A 20,285-nucleotide genomic window follows, 5' to 3' on the forward strand; every position below is an offset into this window, starting at 1 on the left:
TATCATGCTGCCTATTAGGGATAGCATTACCTCTCCTTTCTTCACTGAGATGCTGGGCTTCTCTAAAAATATAAGAATTCATGCCTTGATATTCTCAGTGCCAAACTACTACACTTAACACAGACACCATGTAACCCTTAAATGGCACTACAGGGCTATGCTCCTCTCAAATATATATACCCTCCCTCTGGCTATAGAAATTGCACTTTTAAGCTACAAACTGGCAGTAAAAATTCACTGGGTCATAATAGGACTAAACCTCTATCTCAATTGTCAGATTGTAATCCTGTGTTTAATAGATCATTTCTCAAACTGCTTCTTCCTTTCTTTAGTGAGGTGTACCTTCCCCATGCAGAGGAAATTATTCAGCTGGTAGAAGGTACATCACTGGTCTTCAAACATTGTGTTGTTAACAAGACAGAAACCAAGACTGCCTATGACTTTCCATTTTAACATCACATTTTCAACAAGCTTTATAACCATGGGGAAACACTAACTTTGGAGACAGAAAAACACCACCAAAATCTTCCAGGATTTTTGGATAATAAAATTAAGAATAGGTCTTACATGTGTTCTACAACAGACTTGCCATCACAATTGAGGATTTTAAATAAGCTGGGAGGTGCCCAAGAGCCACTTATCCCAGTTTGCCCAACATCTGAAGTATTTTCTGACAGAGAAGCTCAGCTAGTAATATTAATGTTTCAAATTCTCAGCAGTTCAGTTCAGGGCTGCGGAGGAATATTTTTCTTCTACTGCTGTTTCTAACCAAAATGAACTATAGCATATGCCACAACATATAAATTATATATAAATTAGCAGCTCTGACTTTTCTCCAGTTTCTGTATGCCTGGTGGCACCTGGATGGTTGGAAGGTGATCAGTGTGTCTTCAACAGTGAGATAAGGAAATATATAATCAGGGAAAAAAAGTTATCAAAACACATTTGTTTAAATTAAAAACCAACCAAGCAAACAAACAGAAAAAAAAAACCTATGAAAAAACCAAACCAAAAAAAACCATGAAAAAGAAGAACAGAAGAAATTTATTTTAATAACATTTTCTCAAAGGGGACTTGACTTTGTCATATTAAATGCTGTGTAGGTTTTTTTTGCATACTATTTGAATTTACACAGAACAATAAAGAAATAGTTATTGTGGCAAATTGATGCTGTATTCCAAAGCAGTTTTGATATAAACTGAGGAATGGCAATAGGTAAATGGTTTCTGCTTGATATCACACGTGGTTCTTCATGGTGTTATAGTGCAGAGCAACAACTAAGCAACAAAAGTACTCTTCCTAGCAGATTTATTCTTATATATACAATTAGGGAAAAAAAGGCATTTTTAACATATTTTGCAATTTTGCATACCTGATCGTATGGTGGTAGAACTTGAGCAAATTAGAAATCTTGTACAGTAAAACTGCTCCTGGCTCGGCAACAATCACCTGCTCAATTCTAACCTGTAGCATGAACAAATACAAACATCCTTCAGGTCATAAATTCCGAAAGCCAGCCTTCTATGACTTTATATGCAGTATATCTATGATTTTTGAAATATAAATTAAACCAAAAATAAATTTTAAAAGAGAATGTCTAGTTAACTTTAATATTCGGCTTGAACTGAAGAGCTTCTGGGCTGCCAAGCATCTCGGAAGAAAGCATAAAGATGTATGCATTCTTAAAAAAAGAAAAACTACAAACCCAAAAAGCCTTCCAAAAATCCTACAGACTGCTGCAGTTACTGGAAATTTAAAAATAATGAGATAATTTGATGGATTAATACCAATATTGAAATCTTCCCCAGCACTGAATAGCAAGAATAGCTGCAATGCTGCAGAATCCTAAACCACAGCAGTACATTTCTAGCATCATGGAGAAATTCAGAACATCAAAGCATTAGGTATTTTGCCTAAGAAACAAATTTCACCTGGATGAATAAATTCTTCCCTTATGGGAGAGTGTTTATATCTCCTGCCAGTACTTAGATGTATTTGTAACTAATAACCAGCTTTGTTGACTGTTTATCTCAACCAGGAGATCCTGGCTACACAACAAAATGGTGCTGGTTGTCTTTACAGTTGGACAGCTGATGTCTTGTCTCCATGGTACACACAGTCCAAATCCACTCATAAAAAGCTGCCGCAGGGTCAATCTTCACGCACTTATGAAGCAGAATAGACAGTGACTTATCACTGCACTGCTCTTCCCGTGCCTGAGTGTGAAAGGGCCACACACAAATCAGCAGCCACCATCCACTCTCCCAAGTTATTTGCTATTCAGTGGAACACGATGAGCTGCAATCTTTTCTTCTCAGAGCCAGCTGCAGGAAGAACCGACTAAGATTATGTTTCCTCAATCCATTCAGTTTGCATCTATTTCACTGACCAAAAACAAATAATACTTTTTAACTCTTATTCACAATACTTAATGCACAAAGTTTATTTCAACACGCAGGTGAACTTTGCTCTTCAATGTGTTTATATATACAAAGGTCTATATACAAATATATGTCTCCAGTGTTACCTAAAAGTCCTGTGGGCATAAATACAAACATATATTCTAGTTGTTCAGTAAAAGAGAATAGGGCAGGCAGGGGAAAAGGAGGGAAAACAAAATATTGACAAAAAAAATGAGAATAACTAAAAGTAAAGAAAATAATTAAAAACTGAAAAAGAACAGGCAGAAGAAGAGTAAAAACTTGAGTTTGATTTTACACTTAATCACTTTGTTGGAATGCACAGAAATACTGAACTCAAACATCAGCATTCAATATTATAAGAACAGATTCAAGAGCACTGAAAGTTTGGAAATAACTACCAAAAACACAAAGCTGTGGCGATTGTGTGTCTCTTAGGACAAGTGTCTTCCAACAGATCAAAAACTAAAAGGTTGTGCAGGATGATCATAATTCTGTGGCAATAGGCACAAAACTGAAATACAAGAGACTCTGTCTGAACATCAGGGAATACTTTTTTTTATTGTGCAGGTGGCTGAGCACTGGAATATGTTGCTCAGTGAGGCTGTGGAGACTCCATCCTTGGAAGTATTTAAAAGTCACCTGGACAGAGTCCTGGGCAACCAGCTCTAGGTGGCCTCAGCCTGAGCTGAGAGATGGTCCTGGACCAAGTGACATCCAGATGTCCTTGCCAACCTCAATTCTTCTTTAATTCTGTGACTTTCTAAATGCCACCTTTCTGAATTTTACCTCTTTCAAGACCTTATCCTTTTCTTACCAGAAACTTAGGTTTAGTATCCAGAAACTAGCTGTTCACATTTGAGACTGAGTATTTGTCAACTGGATACAGTTGTTATAGATACAGAATCCTAAGAGAAATTTATTATAATAGTATTTAGGCACCGTAGATTTTACTTTAAAAACATCTGGATTTAAACACTGCACAGTCAGGCAATAATTGGTATCATCTTCATCATCTTGATTACTTCAGTGCTTATGTGAAGCACATGCAATAGATAAGTCAGTCAATCATCTGATGGATCATCACTAATAACTTCTATCAAATGCATCCCCTAAACTTACTAAGGCTGTAGCTTGAAAAAAAGACAAATATAGAAAGATGTGACAAATATGAAAAACTGAAGTAGCATAAAGATGGTAATTAGGAAACAATTTTTCACAGTGTCTTTAAAATACAAGAGCTGGAGTTATTAAACAAAACAAACCCCAAAAACCAAAACAGAAAACCCAAAAAACCACAAAAGGAACTGGCTTTTCACATAACAGAGTTGAAGGATATGTTGTGAGTATCAACATTTTATATCAGCTTGACATGTTCATGCAAGAAAACATCCATTGAGATCTATTCTATACAAAGAAGTTATGGCTCAGTATGTCCTTAGCAGATTCACAAACAGGCAAGGAAACTATCCTATAGAAGTATGACATAACTGCATAACCTGCACACTCTTCCCTGAGCATAATGATCACTATGAAAAACAGGTTAGTAAATTACTTTGATTTTTCATTTGACCCACTACAGCTATTCCCATACACTTACCACAAAGCTGTATTTTTGTACATCATCACTCCTCAATACAGGAAAAGTAAACCAAAATCAAGACTCAAATTTAGCATCCTAGTATCTCTCACTATATGACTATTATCAACCACACATCTATGAACAAAGCAATCTTTAACTTTAGAAAAAAACCTTCAGAAGTTGACAATCTAATTCTTAACCAAGGGGTATTATCATATGTCATATCATATCATGTATATATAATATACTGATATATATAAAATACAGTGAAGAGATGGGAGTACAAGTTCTGAAAAATCATAACGGAATAGTTTTTGTATTTAGAGTGCTAAGGAAAACAAAAAACTTCACCTTCAGAGGCCTGCAGACACCTTCTGTTATGTGCCCAACCACTTCTTGAATATTTTCTTCCACACCTATAGTTAATGCAAACACATGCTAAGATTATGCAAATGTATTCTCTTTTCTTCAAGCCTATAAAACAAATAAACAAATGTAGGAGGTACTCCCCCATGAAAAAGCATTATGAACTGTGTGTTCTTTTCTCCACACGACTAGTTCACACCTCCACTGTACTTCAAATCTAGCCATTAAGAAATAGCTGCATGTCAAACAGTCCTGGAGTCATTACCTTTTGCTATGCAATTGCTTCCTAGTGCAACACAGCGCGTGGGAACTTGAGGTAGAAGCAGCAAGGGGAAGAATGATTTAGCAAGAAGCTGTCTCAGTAAGGCTCAATATTAGCACTTCATGAAATTAAACTAGAAAAACACCGAAAAACCACCCAGGCCAGTGAGACACTCAAGGAGCAGCAGTACACCCCATTTTGAAAGGCCTGACTGGCAAAACCATGTGTCTGTCAGCGCTGGTTACTGACGAGCTCATGGCATTGTTACAAATGAAATGACATGTGTACCTCCACACTAATGCGTGCTGCAGCGCTGGCAAACGCTTCCTCCCCAGCAGCAATTGAAACTCATCTTCCACAAAACGATGTACAAAAGAGAATATTGCCCTATCTTATCATGAAACACAAATGAATTGTTGCATGGCAACCAGTGCTGTCATAAATCAATCAAACTGAAAGCAACAGATCTTCAAGCTCTCACTTCAGTAACAACTCAGAACAGATTTATGGAGAAAGCAATACTTTAATTCTAATTTAAAACTTGTCAACAGGAGTTCATCTTCAGATGGGACCCATGAAATGAAAGTAAACAAACTGCCTGTGACATGTGACAGAAATCAGGTGACCTGAAGCTATATTTTGCTTCTTTCAGACTAAGACAGATTACCTCAGAGTGTAAAAATAATGAAAGATCAGAGATCTGTGCCAATGCCTCCTTACACCAAGTTAATTGAAAAGCCATATAAGCAGTAACAACTGAATTCAGTGCGGTGGCTGTAAGAATTTCAACATACTGAATTGGTAAGGTAATAAAAATATGGTTATATACTTGAATATTGATATCAAGGCAAAAAGCAAGATTACAAACCACAGCATGCATAGCTCTTTTATGTAATGGCTAGCTCACAGATAGACCTTAGCAATTTACACATTTTTAGTAGGAACAGTTATGCTTGTACTGTTCATCAATGTAACAAGTACCTAGCACATATTTGCAATACTGCATCTAAACCAGATTGACTTAAAAACAAGTTGTTTGGTATGAAAACTTTAGCTCAAAAAATATACAAGTTCCAATACCAAAGGACACAGAATAAAAATTTTGAGATACCACATGCTTGTGCCTTCGCATGTATTTTCATGTCCAATCAGAATATCTGGATTCCAAAAGCAGTGAAATCTTCCAGCAGAATCCATTATATAAGTGGTGCAAGTTTGACATAAGAGAGTTACAGAATAAACAATTCTCAGAGGTCCAAAATAACTTTAAGAATACAGCTCATAACTGAAGATATGCTTCCAACTCCTTGCTACACCATATATATATATTTTTTCTGTGTATCCCTCTATAAAAGGAGAGCTCTTTTTTGGACTTTGTTTAGCTTCTGTTCTCCATCTGGGTTCCTGTAACTGCACAAAAAATGGGCTTCTATTGCATCTCTTAAAATGCCTGCAATTCTCCATTCCTTACAAGTAGAAGATTTCTGTATGACTGGGAGGTTCCAGCTAGCAGAATACCTAAACTCTGAAGAAGAAAACTAGACGCTTTATGCTTTTCCAGTAAAAGAGTTAAAACTTTCCTGAATGTGTTTTCAGCACTTAAAATTTTAATAGCATTTTTGGTCAGATTAATTTGAAACACTTAATTTTTGCAAGGTTAACATTTTAAAGCTTTTTTAAAAGCCATCCTTGCATGTTCTGCTTATGGGCTACATAGTTTGGTCACTTTAAAGTAAAAACTGGGGTGGAAACCTTTCCCTAAACAAGTGTCTCATAAAATTTTTCATCCAGCGGGACCAAATCCACCTGTATCACACCAACAGGTATACATGTGGCTTTTTTTTGTTGTTTCTTGAGAAGGGAAATTTTTTATAGCCGTGATTTACCACACTCTCCACAGTCCTGAAATTACACAGAGCTTAAACAGAAATCTGAACTCAGTACAGACACACCTGAACAAAAATAAGAGAAGTGGTTCCATCTGCAAAAATCTACTGAAGCTGAAACTGAAGTGAAAACATCTGACTGAACTAACTTCAGACCTCCAGGTAGGTGTTTTATCTATGGCAGCTGCTTGGGCTCCCTCTATAGGGGAATGGAAAAAAAAGATCCCAGTTTGTGATGAAAGTCTCCAGAAAATCTTACATTAGATCTCAATTTTTTTTAGGAAGAACTGCACTCTGAAGATGCAAATCTCTGTCTTTATCTCTAACTGCCAATAAAGATGTCCACTTGTTAAATGGCTACATGAAATTAACTTATTTTTTACTGTAGTCTGCACAGCCAGACACCTAAAGACTGCACAACAGCACAGAAAATTCAGCTTGAGCTTTTCAGTACCATAGATCCTGTCCTCACTACCAACTCAGGACTGTATTTATAAGCAACATACAATCTCAGGGTACCTTGGGGTTGCGCTGCCCATAACTGTTCCTTGTTAAATCCAGTGGTATCCTATTAAGTACTGTTTTGTCTTACAGACCTTATCACATCACTATCCTTGTCATCAAAAAAATTTCCCCAGAGACACAGAGGAATAGCTACAGACAGCACATCCCAAGCTCCCAGTTTGTTGCTCCCAGTATGAAAGTAAGAACTCCTTTTTACATTTCTTGAAAACTGTGCAACAGTGATAGCAGACCTACTCCTGGAGAGCTTAGGAAAACATTTTTTCCTTCAGGAATCTCTTGTTTATACCAGTATCTCCAGAAAAAGGTTTTGGCCTGGTGATTTTTTGTTGAAAATTTCTCCATATTATCAAGTATCTTGTCCTGTGGCTGAAATGCTCCAAATATATCTCATTTCATGGTCATATCATCTCAGCCCAACACCCTGTCCGAAGGCCAAAGAACTTCATAGTTAAGCAAAGCACTAGACAAAGAAGTGGGAGAATTTCAGAACAAAGGGCAGCAGCAGAAGTGCAGCCCACAGGAGAACCAGACACATTTACATACTCTATGGGTCCAGCTTTTTCTGAAGGGCTCCCCAGTTACAGCAAAAGCATCAATCAGTCATCTACAAAGAACTGCCATGCCTTTCTCTCTATTATAAAACCATCATGAGGCCTGCTTTCCTGTCTCCCTGAAATACTGTCAGCAAACAGTATTAAATGCACTTTTATAGTACATTAACTGTAGTTAAAAAATAGCATTCCTCTAGTTTGATTCACAACAGGTCCTAAACAGCCTCATTTCCCATATACCATAAATTAGAAAAGCCAATTAATACTTACAGCAGTAAGGAAAATCAGATTACATATTCACTTTAAAACCCAGAGTAAGATTGAGACGCAACATGAAGAGCTCACCAGATACAGATCAAGTGTAAGCTCTCACAGAGAGTTTGTTACAATTGAGTACACATGCTTAATTTATAAAATATATCTTTCTCTGAAACTATAGTGGCAAATCATACTCTTCTACAGGATAAAAGTCTTTAAAGTATAGGTTCAATCTACTGAAAAGAAAGCAAAGGGGCTGAAGACTAAGCATGAACATCTGCATCTCTGAAATGAAGGACAGTTTTGATATTAAAAGGCTTCACCTATCTGTGAGCAGCCTACTTCAACCTCCATAAACCTGAAATGATGTTAAATGACAGATGAAAATTCCAATTTCCTTCTAGCACAGAATGAAGAGACTTAAAGAAACAAATAATTATATTTTAAAAAAATTACTAAACAAAAGAGCAAAAGCATAATAAAAATCCTCAACATAATATGCAATGTATTCAAGGAGATATGTATTCATATATATTACAATTTCTGAACTCTCAACTATGCTCTAAAATGTCTCTTTCTAAATTTAATGTAAACCTGTTGTAAGTACAGTAAAATAAATTGAGTGCATTTTGAAATACTCTTCTTTTGTTATGGGCCTTCTTTTGGCAGAATGCAACCACCAGCTATTCTGATATTATTTTTAGGAAAATTTAAACTCAGACTTGTAACTGAAGCCCAACCTAAGAAATTAATTGCACTTTTTAACTTATCACAGACTTACTATCACTTCACAATTTACGTTTTAAAACCACTACTACCTTGAATAGTCACAAGCTTTAACATAGCTTCTAAGTGCTCTTTTTCAGAAGCTGTAGCTTGATGCAACCAGGCCAGCATGTCTCCTACATACCTAAACAAAGACAGAAATTTTGGTGTAAATTAGTGGTTTATGGCGTCAGGAATTCAAAATGCCAACAAAAAAAAAAAAAGATTATTTCATATACATTCTTGTTAGTACTGTACCTCAGAGGATCATGAGAGTGCATTTCAATAGGGCGGGGAGTACCTCCCAGACCTCCTCTAGTAAGAGCATCTATAAAGCCACGGACCACAGCACTCCTTCTAGCTGTTCCAAACTCATCCAGCGTGTATCTGTTATTGAAACATGAAAACAGGTTAAGAAAATCCAGTTTGTCTCATCACTGTTGATTAGTTCAGCCTCACAGCTAATACAAGCAAACATTTTTATAGTTCCAGAAAGCTTGCAACAATGTGTTTATTATAAAACATTCAAAACCATCTGATGATGTCAGAATTTCTATCATCCTGCTCTGCCTACACTGCATCTGACAAACAGGAGAAAAGAAGACAAATTTCATGTTGTCACCTGTCTACTCTAGAGCAAATGTGTAGGATAAGACAAGACTTTGGATATTGCAGACAAGTGCTACAATATATAGTCTTATATATATACACGCGCAGACACTGTCCTTTTCTTCTTTCTTGGTTGGATACTCTTAGTTTCCAGACTAAGACTGTCAGATTATTTTTTATGGGGGCTTTCTACTGAATTTGAACAGTTTTTCTAATGTGCCTCCTCTGATACCATTGCAAAATAGACTGAAAGAAGTACTTGGCACTGTGTTTCCTACACAGGAGCATTGGCAAAGGCTGTAGTCTTGCCAGGATCAGGTTACTATTACTGAAAAAAGAAAAGGGGCTGAGGGAAGAAAATGAAGTGACTGCTTCTGCAGTGTCCTGGGGTGCATCAGGCACAGCATGGCCAGCTGGGCAAGGAAGGGGATTGTCCCACTGTGCTCTGAGCTGGGGTGGCCCCACCTCGAGTCTTGTGTGTGGTTTTGGATGCCACAAGACATTGAGAGAGTGTTCAAAAGAGGACCACAAGGATGGTGAAGGGCCTTGAGGGGAAGCCGTATGAGGAGTGGCTGAGGTCACTCAGTCTATTCAGTCTGGAGGAGACTGAGGGGAGATCTCACTGCAGTTACAACTTCCTCAGGAGGGGAAGGGGAGGGCAGGCACTGACCTCTTCTCTGTGGTGACCTGTGAGAGGGCCCAAGGGAGAGGCCTGAAGTTGTCAGGAGAGGTTTAGGTTGGAGATTTAAAAAAAAGTTCTTCACCCAGAGTGTGGCTGGGCACTGGAAGGGGCTCCCCAGGGAACTGATCACAGCACCAGCCTGACAGAGCCCAGGAAGTGTTTGGACAATGCTCTCAGGCACACGGTGTGACTCTTGAGGATGGTGCTTTGCAGGACCAGGAGCTGGACTTCATGATCCTTGTGGGTCTCCTACAACTCAGCATATTCTGTGCTTTTCTTGACCCCACTGAACAGATACTAAAGAGAACTTTTCCTTGACCCTCCCATTACCTTACCCACAGAAACAAATAAATGAAAACTGAGCTTTTCAATTTTTGTTCACATAAGCATCTTTGACAGGTTTGGGACTCCTGTTTGCATATGGTCCAGCTGACTGACAGAAGAAGGAATTTATTGCACTGCAACACAAGGCTTCTTCCTTCTAGGCTACCACACAACTAGTAGTAGTAGGAACAGACATTCATTTGATAGTTGTTCACTGATTTTATTCAAAGCTAGCTAACCCAATCTAGCTAACCCAACCTTAGCTAGATATTTAATGGATGAACAATTACATCCCAAAATGCACTATCTCAAATGGCTTACTGGTGGTAAAGAAGGTGACAATAACTTATACACGGCTCATTTCTGGAGCAGGCTATCTTTCTGTTGGCATTGAAGCATGAAAGCAAGTGAAGGATGGGAAATGAAACACTGGTAATATCCCAGTTATATTTGCAAGCCACAGAACATACTTATTTTTTAAAAAAAACAACCATTTTGAACAACCCACAAACTACAGGGGAGAGAATACACATTACAGTTTATTTTTCCAATATAACTGAAAATTGTCAAAGAGTAAGCATGGTGTCACTTTGTCAATGACAGCCACCAGAAGAATATATGTGAAATAATATTAATAAAAACAATGTTCTTCACTGACTTACTTAAGTCTGCATTTAATAAGCACTGCATTCACATTTAATAGAGGCAGAGAACGAAATTTAAAAGAAAATAATATATGATTTAAAAAATGTTTGACATTAAGTTCAATTAGATTTCTACTCTGCTATAAAAAGTCAAAGGGAACTTTTAGTTTTGTTCTTTTTAATGCTAATTATTATTTGAAAGAGGTGGAGAAAGAGTGCACTGAAGAATCTGGAAATTTCTTTTGAAGGATTTTTCTTTATACACTGTATTTGTAAAGTTGAAGAGTAAATATCTGCAATTGATAAAAGTATAACAAAAAATTCTAATAAATTATTTTTTACAAAAAATTGCAATTAAAAGTGGAAGAGATCTAGAATCTGCCAAGTGTCCACTGTCTAGAAGGAGCAGTATTGGAGTGAAAAATCTCAAGCATCTATAGAAACCAGTAAGCTTTTTCTTTTCCTCTCCAATATACAGCTATACAATAGACCATTAAATATACAGCAGTAGAACAGATCTTGTGATTGTTATTAGTTCTGAAAACAGCATTCAATAATGATAATTTTGTTTTATAAAGGAAACTACTAATTTTCCTTTTGCTCACAGTAGAGCAGGGTATAACCATTACAAAATCCTGCACGTTAAAAAATTCAGCAGTAACTATTATTTACACTAGAACACACTATTTACTACTATGTTATTACACATACTCATGTTTGGAGAAGAAAACAACATTTGGATTTTTTTCAACCCAGCTTTAATGTTTAAAATATACAGTAATGATCACTGGGGAAAGAGGAAGGAAAAAAAACCTTTGTAAACCTGGGTGGATGATGGAACACTGCTTTCAGCTATGTCTCCATGCATTTTCTAGGAAACAGTTCTCAATTTTTCTGTAAGAGCCAGGGAGTGAAATCCAATCTGAAATGTTTATTTTACATCCCTACTGACTGCAGTTCCAAAAAGTCCATCCAAGGTGCAATCCTTCTGACACTTTTAGTTGACAAGATGTAAGTCTATGTAAGGAAACAAGAATTTGTAGATTTGTTTCTAAACTCCTGCCCTCTCCATCTTACTCACTTTTACCCAATTGAATCACGATCTTTATCAGATGCAAGGATAGTGATTTGGAAGGAAAGTGTTTAGTTCACACAGAACTGCTAATACACAAAAAAACAATTCAAAATTATTTTCTTCTGTGACTTAACTTCTACATTATGAACTTAGCAATTTGTTACTTAAAGATATACAAAAAATTTTGGAAGGGAATAAACTAAATCTTGAGATTTAAAATGTAAAGCCTCAGTACTGCAATTTTGATAATATGCTGTAGTAAGTAATTAAGCTTGATAATCTATGATGGGAGACACGTGGCTGCATCATCTACAGTAATGTTTGTTTTTGCCCTTTTGGCAGAGGAAAGGTCTTACCTTTCAAGTCCTGTCTTTGCTAATACTATTACTATTGTTTGTGACAGAAGTGTCAGAGAAAAAAAAAATTCATGTTTGCAGATTCATTTTAAACTGGCCAGTAGTGGATTTATACAGAAGATGGGGTTTTCTTGCCTTAAACTAAGACACTAAAACAATGATTTTATGAAGCTACAAAGTATCATCATTCAACAAAGTATTTATTACAGAAAATAAAACTGTATCTAAAAAGAATCCTATAAAATATTGTTGCCAGTGTAGTGACTGATCTTTTGCAGCTGTAAAAATAGGTGAGGTGAGAATGCAAGAAAGGACTGCAATTCCCAGCTATGGCAAGAAGTACTGCAACTCACCACATCCAACAGCTGGGGAGGTCAAGTGACACCACTTCTCCCTCACATTAACCAGCAGAGCTGACTGAGCATGTGTACACCTCAGCTTTCTCTCACATTGACAGCATTTTTCAGGTCCACATGCCCTATGCATTTTTCCTGTGAAGGGCTCCATGGAGCTTTACGGTATCATGTACCTTCACACTGACACTCTTAAATACAAGAATAGCCTTTGAAAGGCTGCCTGTTACTCTGCTGTCCTGGATACTTGTGGCTGAAAGTAATTTTGAATGGTTGCAAAATGTCATGAATGTATTAAAAAAAAAATAAAAAAATACCCAACAAAAATCAAAAGCCCAAAACCCAAAGCAGTGTAAATAACCACTTCAGGGATGGTCACCTCAATAAACAGTTCTTACAGTGCCACCTGGTGGTTCACTCTCCTAAGTACCATTTCATTTATTTCAACAACACTTCAGCAATTCAGAACACCAGTATTTTACACAGATATAAATATATAAATTCCTCTACACTTTACAGGCTTATATGTAGAATTTTTTAATAGTTTACTGTATAACTCATAATGGAAGACATTCTTACTACTACAAGCACTTCAGTAAACACTAATTAGCCTTTACCAATTTTTATTTTGGAGATTTAAATGATACAATCACATGTTCTGAACAGGATATTTTACTTCAGAAAAATCCTAGAATGAGAGTGCAGAAATTCACAATTAATTTAAATTAAAACAGTCTGACATTTTAATTTGAAACTTGTAAGTTAGAAAAAGTCCAATTTCCTGTATCATAATTATGCGAAAAAGACTTCTGAAATTCAAAGCAGTTAAAATACGATTTTTTATAACTTAAGTTTCTGGGTAGTTTTGAATTTGGCACAGGACCAAAGTGCTACCAGCCCTGGCATTGTAATTCCTGCCCACCTTGAAGTTTTATAAGCTCCAAATACTAGCTTCTGTTAGAGATAATAGCAAACATTTACTTACTTGTACAAGACAGGTCTGTCTTGTAAGGCTTCCATGGCTTGAGCGAGAACTGGAGAAATGTCACATGATTCTTGTGTCAATGTCCTGCATTCATCTATAAAATACCAACACAAATAAAAGCACATTCTTCACACTGTAATACATTTTATACAAGCTGTCAAACAAGAAAATGAGTTAAAAACTCAAAGGCTTTTAATTTTGAAGGCTTCAGAATATGCTACCTGGGCTACTTATGTTAATACAATTAAGTTCCCCTGCAAGCAGTACTGTAAAATGCATGTCCATCACAAATTTCAACAATAAAAAGATTAAAGGAATCTTACTATTTGATCATGCCCACAAACAAATGTTGACTCATTCAACCTTCAGAATTTTACTGGGCTCCTTTATAACTGTTTACCACATTTCAGGTAAACTATTAAGAAAAAAATGGAGCAAGTAGTTAAGCAACCTATTTGTTTTGTCATCTAGTTCTGTTATTTTTTTCTTTCATGAAAATAACTATATAATCTTGTATGTTCCAGGCAAGAATGTGGAAATAATATAAACAAAATCAAACATTGACAGAAAAACGGTAACTTTTCATAAGGGCGAAACCTCAACTATTATTTGAGGTTTCAGCATCCACTGATGAAGAGCTAATGAACCTAAAAATCACATTACACCATTTTTTCCCCGCATGAATCTTACTGTGAGACAGTCTTTGGCTCCAGAGAAGAGGGAAGTAATAAAACAAGAAAAAAAAATATTTGACAATATCGAGGTGTTACACTGAGTATGAATGGCTACATGCAGAGTACATATGCAAAAAAAACCAAAACAAAACAAACTTGCTGTCTTTCAACAGAGCATCCTGACAAAAGAAGGTGTCTTCTTTTTTTTTCTTTTTTGAAAGTAATCCACCATTTCTCCCACTAAACAAGAACTTACTACCAATCAGTAAAACCAACAACTTCCCTCTAACTCATAAGGAAATGGAATTCAATACAATTAAAAATTTGTCTGGATTACCAAACTGTAATAGTTGCCCTTTGTGGAAAGTGATCTCCTAAAAACACAAACAAATAATCCACTTTTATAATAATGAAATTGGCCCAAAAAAAAGGAGAAAGTTGCCAATTAACTGTTTGGTTCAAAACACATCTTTCCCTAACAAGGAAACCAAAATGTTACGGTATCTTGGAAAGGGTTTGTGCTAAGTTCAATCCACATGAAGGAATTAAAGGAATCATCATAATAATATTCATAAACATAAAAACATTCTTAGTCCTACTTTGAGTCCATCTGTAAAGTCGTTCATAAGATGTCTCTTGCAGTAAAGCCATCTGTTCCATAATTTCCAAGCTACAAGACAAAAAAAAAGTTTATTTGCAAATACTATTTTAGGCAGCACTAGCAAAGGCATGTGCAAGTCAAATTAAACATACCATTATTAAAATTTTGAGTATTTTAATTTTTTTTTTGTGAAAAATTCTATATATTTCTGTATATATTCTGTCATATGAAGCAAAGAATGAGACCTTCTTTAACTTCTGCTTTTAACTGTAAATGGTTCTCTTGCATTCATTTAAGTAGGACTCACCCCGCCCTTTGCTGATTTGTTCGAAGGAGAATCTTGACATCATCATGGATTTGTTTTACTCGTCTCAAAGCTTTAAAAAAATCCTAAATCAATTTAAAAACAAAATACAAGCACCATGTAAAAGCAGTAATTTCTATTCAAATCTCTAGCACTCTATACTCCCTCTCTCAATTCCATTCCTAAATTTCTTGCAGGTCTATGTTCCAAATGTTGCTTTTAAAATTCACACCTTGCCTTGTTTCCCATTGTATCAAACTTTCCTTAAAAAAAACCAAAAAAGCACTAAAGATCTGTTTTCAACCTGTCTCGTGAAGTATGCGTGCTTCATGTCCATTAGGTAACTGTAGGGAGATTTTGAGGACACTGCTATGCATTATATCACTGTCTTCCATTACTGTTAGCAACTACGGAGCAAAATGCAACAATGCAAAGTACAATGATTACAGTGTTATATTTTTTGTATCCATAAAATGGGGTAACTATTTCTTAAAAAACAATTTAAAAACATATTTAAAATAGACTAGACTAAGGTTTTCCAGAACAACCTTTCCCTGTGGAGTAATTCAACAGCAGCAGTGAAAAAAAACCAACCAAACCCTAGGAGACAAGGACACATGGCTAAGAAGGTTACTTTGTTAGTTTCAGAGTGCAAATGGAAAGCCAGTAACATTTTCAAACACGCCTTCTCATAAAGACATATTTCAAATTACTTGGAGGAGACCATCTATTTCAGATACAACTGGTCCATCTTTGGTGATTTGACCACAATGAGTTTGCTTAGGAAAGCAGTTCCATTCTGGCTCAGGTCACATAAAAATAAACATATTCTACGTAAAACAGGTCAGCAATTTAATCTACTGCCTTGCATTAATTGTGTTAGAGACCATGTTTATAAAAATCCAAAGCACTCTTCCTTTGGGAAATCAGAAAATTTTGTCAGAAATATGACTAAAGGTGTTTTAAGCACACTGGTTGACTCTGTCACAGGGGAAATGCATACACATTGTATTACTGAAGCCTGCCAACTAAAGCAGAACAACTGTTTTATCTCAGTTGCTTCTGCACATTTTTTAGACAAAGTATCAAAAAGACCAGCCCTCACTGGCTCCAAAACAATCACGCAGTAACCGGCACAGCGTTACTGTCATTCTTCCCTGCAACAGGCACTTTCTAGAAACTTGAATGTTCTTTCATGGCCATAGTAGTACAAAAGCATACAGCAATTACTCAAGTGCACAATTATTTAGCACATCCCATTTATGCTTTCATTAGCACTGTTTATGGTTATCAGCTCCATGTTTTTAATAGTGCTTTAACTGCAAACAGGATGCCTGTGGAAATGAGACAAATCTGGACTACCTGCTGAGACACTACGTGAAGCTTTCCATGCAACTACAGTAATAAAACAGCCCATTCAGTTAACTAAATTCTTTCGTTATTCAGTTTGCTTTTAATGTAGAACAAGTTTCCTTATATTGTGTCTTCTTATTCAAACCATAACATATTCCAAAACTCCTTTTGGCAGGCGGCTAAAGTGAATAAGCACCTAGTATCTTTAGCAACCAAGTATCATTGAGGGAAAGTCTCAGCTTCTGTTGTCTCAAGTCACTGAATACCAATACACATTAATATGCAAAATTTACACACACATGCACAGTGGCAGTATTAGAGAGCTGCAAGCTTCTCATTTGCTTTGAGTGTCATGAAGTTTTAAGATGTTTTCACTGAAAGTTCAGACTTCATAAAGGTCTTTTTGAAGCATAGAACCATATGAGAACTCCTTTGCCTCAAACTGATTACATGAGAGCTCATTTGCCTCAAACTCATTACATCGTTACAAAAACTATAATTTAATGTTGATTTTCTGTCTCTTTACTTGAATCTCTCATCATGCATTTCAAACTCAATGGAAATTCACAATTCTGTTAAAAGGTACATTCCTCCATAAAAAAAATTAAATCTCAAACTGAAAATAGTATCTTGTGTACAATTCAGTTAGGGTATTTCTACATTTTAGTTCAGGGCAAAGACTTAAATGTTCATTGAGCTACCTCAGTAATTGGCTCATCTTTAGTGCCTCGAAGCAGATTCATTTCATCCGGTGTCAGCTGGAATTTTGCTATGAATGCATCTGCAACTTGTGCTTTCATTTCTAATCTCTGACTGTAATAAAACAAAGTGAAGAGGATATTAGCTTTTTATGCTTATCTCAAAGACTTATTTTTCATATTCATACTTTTGAAAATATAACCAGCATCCGAAATTGGTATTATTAAATCATAATAGCACATTCTTGCCATCAAACACTTGAGTTGCTTTTTCGCATTCAACTTTCTATTAAGCTGACGCAGATTATTCAGTAAAGACAATATAGAGGTATGTTAACACATTTGAAAATTACTAAATTCTTTAAAATTACATTCCTTTAGCATTTGTATCATAAATTGTCAAATCCAGATATATATCTGTATATGTCTATATATTGATATATATACATGTGTATAACACCTGCTAAGTTGATACAAACTGCAAGTTGTAACACTTCCTGTTATTTCCTTTCAAATTCACTGAGGAAAGAAAAAGCCTATAGCATCCAAAATTACTAAATTAACCATAGATTAATCTCCTTTTCTGCAGACTACATCCATTTCTTTGTAACACCGTACAGCTGGAATGCTGATTTACTAATGTCACAAGCAACCAAAGTGCAATGGCTAAATCTCTTGTTCCTGAAATAAGCACAGCCAGGATGCAATATGCAAACACCATCTCTAGGGCAGCATTTTCCTGCACGCCTTACAACCACAGAAGGACCCAAATGGAATGGACTGGGACTCCTGTAGCAACAGAAAGTTTGCTTGAACTGTGGTTTGAGCGCTCAGTATTCCAGGAAATAAAGACTACCTTTTTCAGGACATTGAGAAGGCACTATTTAGTTATTTGCAGAAGAATAAAGCTCAATTCCTTTAGGACCATTTCATCCTTCAATGTGATATAATTACTACAAGATAAATACATTGTTATCACAGGGTGGTGAGACAGGCAAGTGTACTTCTATATACTGTATAATTAAATTTCCTTGCAAGATCAAAGCTTGAAAAGTAACCTTTCACTCATTTACCCCTTCCCTACTATCCATCTAGTGTCTGAACTTCATTCAGCTACTAAGTACGGAAAACTGGCTTCACTTCAGTAGACATGGATGACTTTCCCACCCTGAAGTTGCACGAACTCTTTTAGAGATCAGATTCAATGTTTGGCAATTGTCAATGCTCTAGCACACTGAACAGTGAGAGGGACAGAAATACAAAATCCAACAGCATTTCAACAGTAAAATCTATGAAAATCAAAAGGGTAAAAGCAAGCTGATACTTCTAAGTTACACAGAAGAGACCTAATCAAAAAGGAGAACAAAAAACTCATACCACATCTTGAATTGATAATTCAGTTTTCACTGGGGTTCTAGGCAAATATGATTTTATCTTTACATTGACAGTTTTGCAATGCTTAAAATCAACCTATTTAATTTTCTCTAAGTAAATTCTACAATTCCAAATTTTGGGTTCCCATGAAGCCAAATGTTTCTCAGGCAAGGAATAAGAGTGATGGAGGATGATTTTAACCAACTATACAGGCAGATGCATCCATGAAAATTCCTGGCACTTTCCAACACAGCAGAAGGGGAATGAACAACACCATTTTGAACAAATTCAATAAATTTTCTGCAGGAAGATTTATGTGGTGAAATCTGAAGAGAGCAAGTCATACTGTAAGAGGCAAAAAGACAAGTGGTCTACAAAACATGCAAGAAACAGACAAGAAGATATTAACAGGAGTATTTCAAAATCAGTACTAGGCCTGTGAGAGATGTTCTGAGGATAACTATGAAACTCTCTCAACACAGATGAAAGATAGGGCAGGTCTGCTCTGCACTAACATACTCAATGCAATGATGTGTAAGCCATGCTACTCAGGCTGCCTCAGCCTTCCCTGCTCATCCCTGCCCTGTATGGACCTTCCCACTGTGCCTGGACCACTGTTTACTGCATCATGTAGTGAATCAGATCAAGGAACAAATCTGGCAGGAAAAAAATCCAGAAGTTCTTACTTCTTGGGGGTGGAGATTACGTGTATTTTCTAATTCAGTTTACCACAGCCTGTGCTAAGGGACTGGGGTGTGCTAGCGCCAGGAGCCATCAGAGGCAAGAAGGCATTGACTTCACTGCTGCTATAAAACTCTTACAAAGACTACACTTCAGAACTCCTCTAGGGTATAAGAAGAACTCATTTCAATTGTGAGTTACAATTACTACTGCTAACCAAAATCATAAATATTAAGACTCAAGAAAACCCTAGAGGCATCAAGATGGGTACTCAAATTGAAAATCAGCCAAGGACACTTAAAATTTAACATGATGATGATGCTTTTAACAAAGCATTCCTATTTCACACTGTTTGCTGAACAAGTCTAATGCCTCAACATCACCATCACTGTATTTGGCTGAAAGAACAGAAAATGTAAATTAGTGAATTAACTTCAGTAGTTGCTCCAAGTCTCTCTTGGAATGAAAGTATCAATTTAATATAAATCCACAAAGCTGAAAATAGACTGGATTACCCGTCCCTTTAGGTAAGAGAATGAAGGGAGCAAAGAAATGAGAAAAAGCAAATGAAAGGCCTTCTTTTGATTCAATTGAAACAAATCTTCCACAAAGAGGGGAGCAGATGGGGTGCTGAGAAACTTTTCTGTTATTTGAGTCTGTGCACTCTTGAGTGCATAGACTTTTAGGTGCTCTTAGAGAAGATCTCCAAATATTTACTATTGTCTTCTGTTCTTCAGATTTTTTGAATGTATACTTCCACCAAACTGGGGGTAGGAGGAAGTCTGATTTTAAGAAGTGTAGTATACTGGTCATAATGGTTTTCTCAGTTTTCAGGTGGAATTAGGGTTGTGGTAGAAGGCACAGAGTCAGGAACTGTACAAACAGCATGCTTGCCAGTCCACCTGGGAACTCTCTGCCCTGTTTTACTCCTCCATTATAAAAAAAAAACAAACAGTC

At 36.3% G+C, this 20,285-nt stretch overlaps 1 protein-coding gene across 2 annotated transcripts in view; it reads right to left on the bottom strand.

The window, feature by feature from the left end:
- Nucleotides 1-20,285, bottom strand: part of COG6 (component of oligomeric golgi complex 6) — a 54,254-nt gene that overhangs the window by 21,589 nt on the left and 12,380 nt on the right. For both annotated transcript variants that reach the window (XM_005516329.3, XM_014252210.2), the window contains exons 5-12: nt 17,277-17,388; nt 15,226-15,308; nt 14,917-14,987; nt 13,644-13,737; nt 8,874-9,002; nt 8,669-8,760; nt 4,354-4,418; nt 1,373-1,464 (exon numbers count right to left, since the gene is read on the bottom strand). In XM_005516329.3, the coding sequence (XP_005516386.2) occupies nt 1,373-1,464; nt 4,354-4,418; nt 8,669-8,760; nt 8,874-9,002; nt 13,644-13,737; nt 14,917-14,987; nt 15,226-15,308; nt 17,277-17,388 (738 nt within the window). The remainder of the gene's footprint in view (nt 1-1,372; nt 1,465-4,353; nt 4,419-8,668; nt 8,761-8,873; nt 9,003-13,643; nt 13,738-14,916; nt 14,988-15,225; nt 15,309-17,276; nt 17,389-20,285) is intronic.

Source organism: Pseudopodoces humilis, chromosome 2, assembly GCF_049639895.1.
Source record: "Pseudopodoces humilis isolate 2021_Gansu_Grassland_sample_001 chromosome 2, ASM4963989v1, whole genome shotgun sequence".
NCBI lineage: Eukaryota > Metazoa > Chordata > Aves > Passeriformes > Paridae > Pseudopodoces > Pseudopodoces humilis.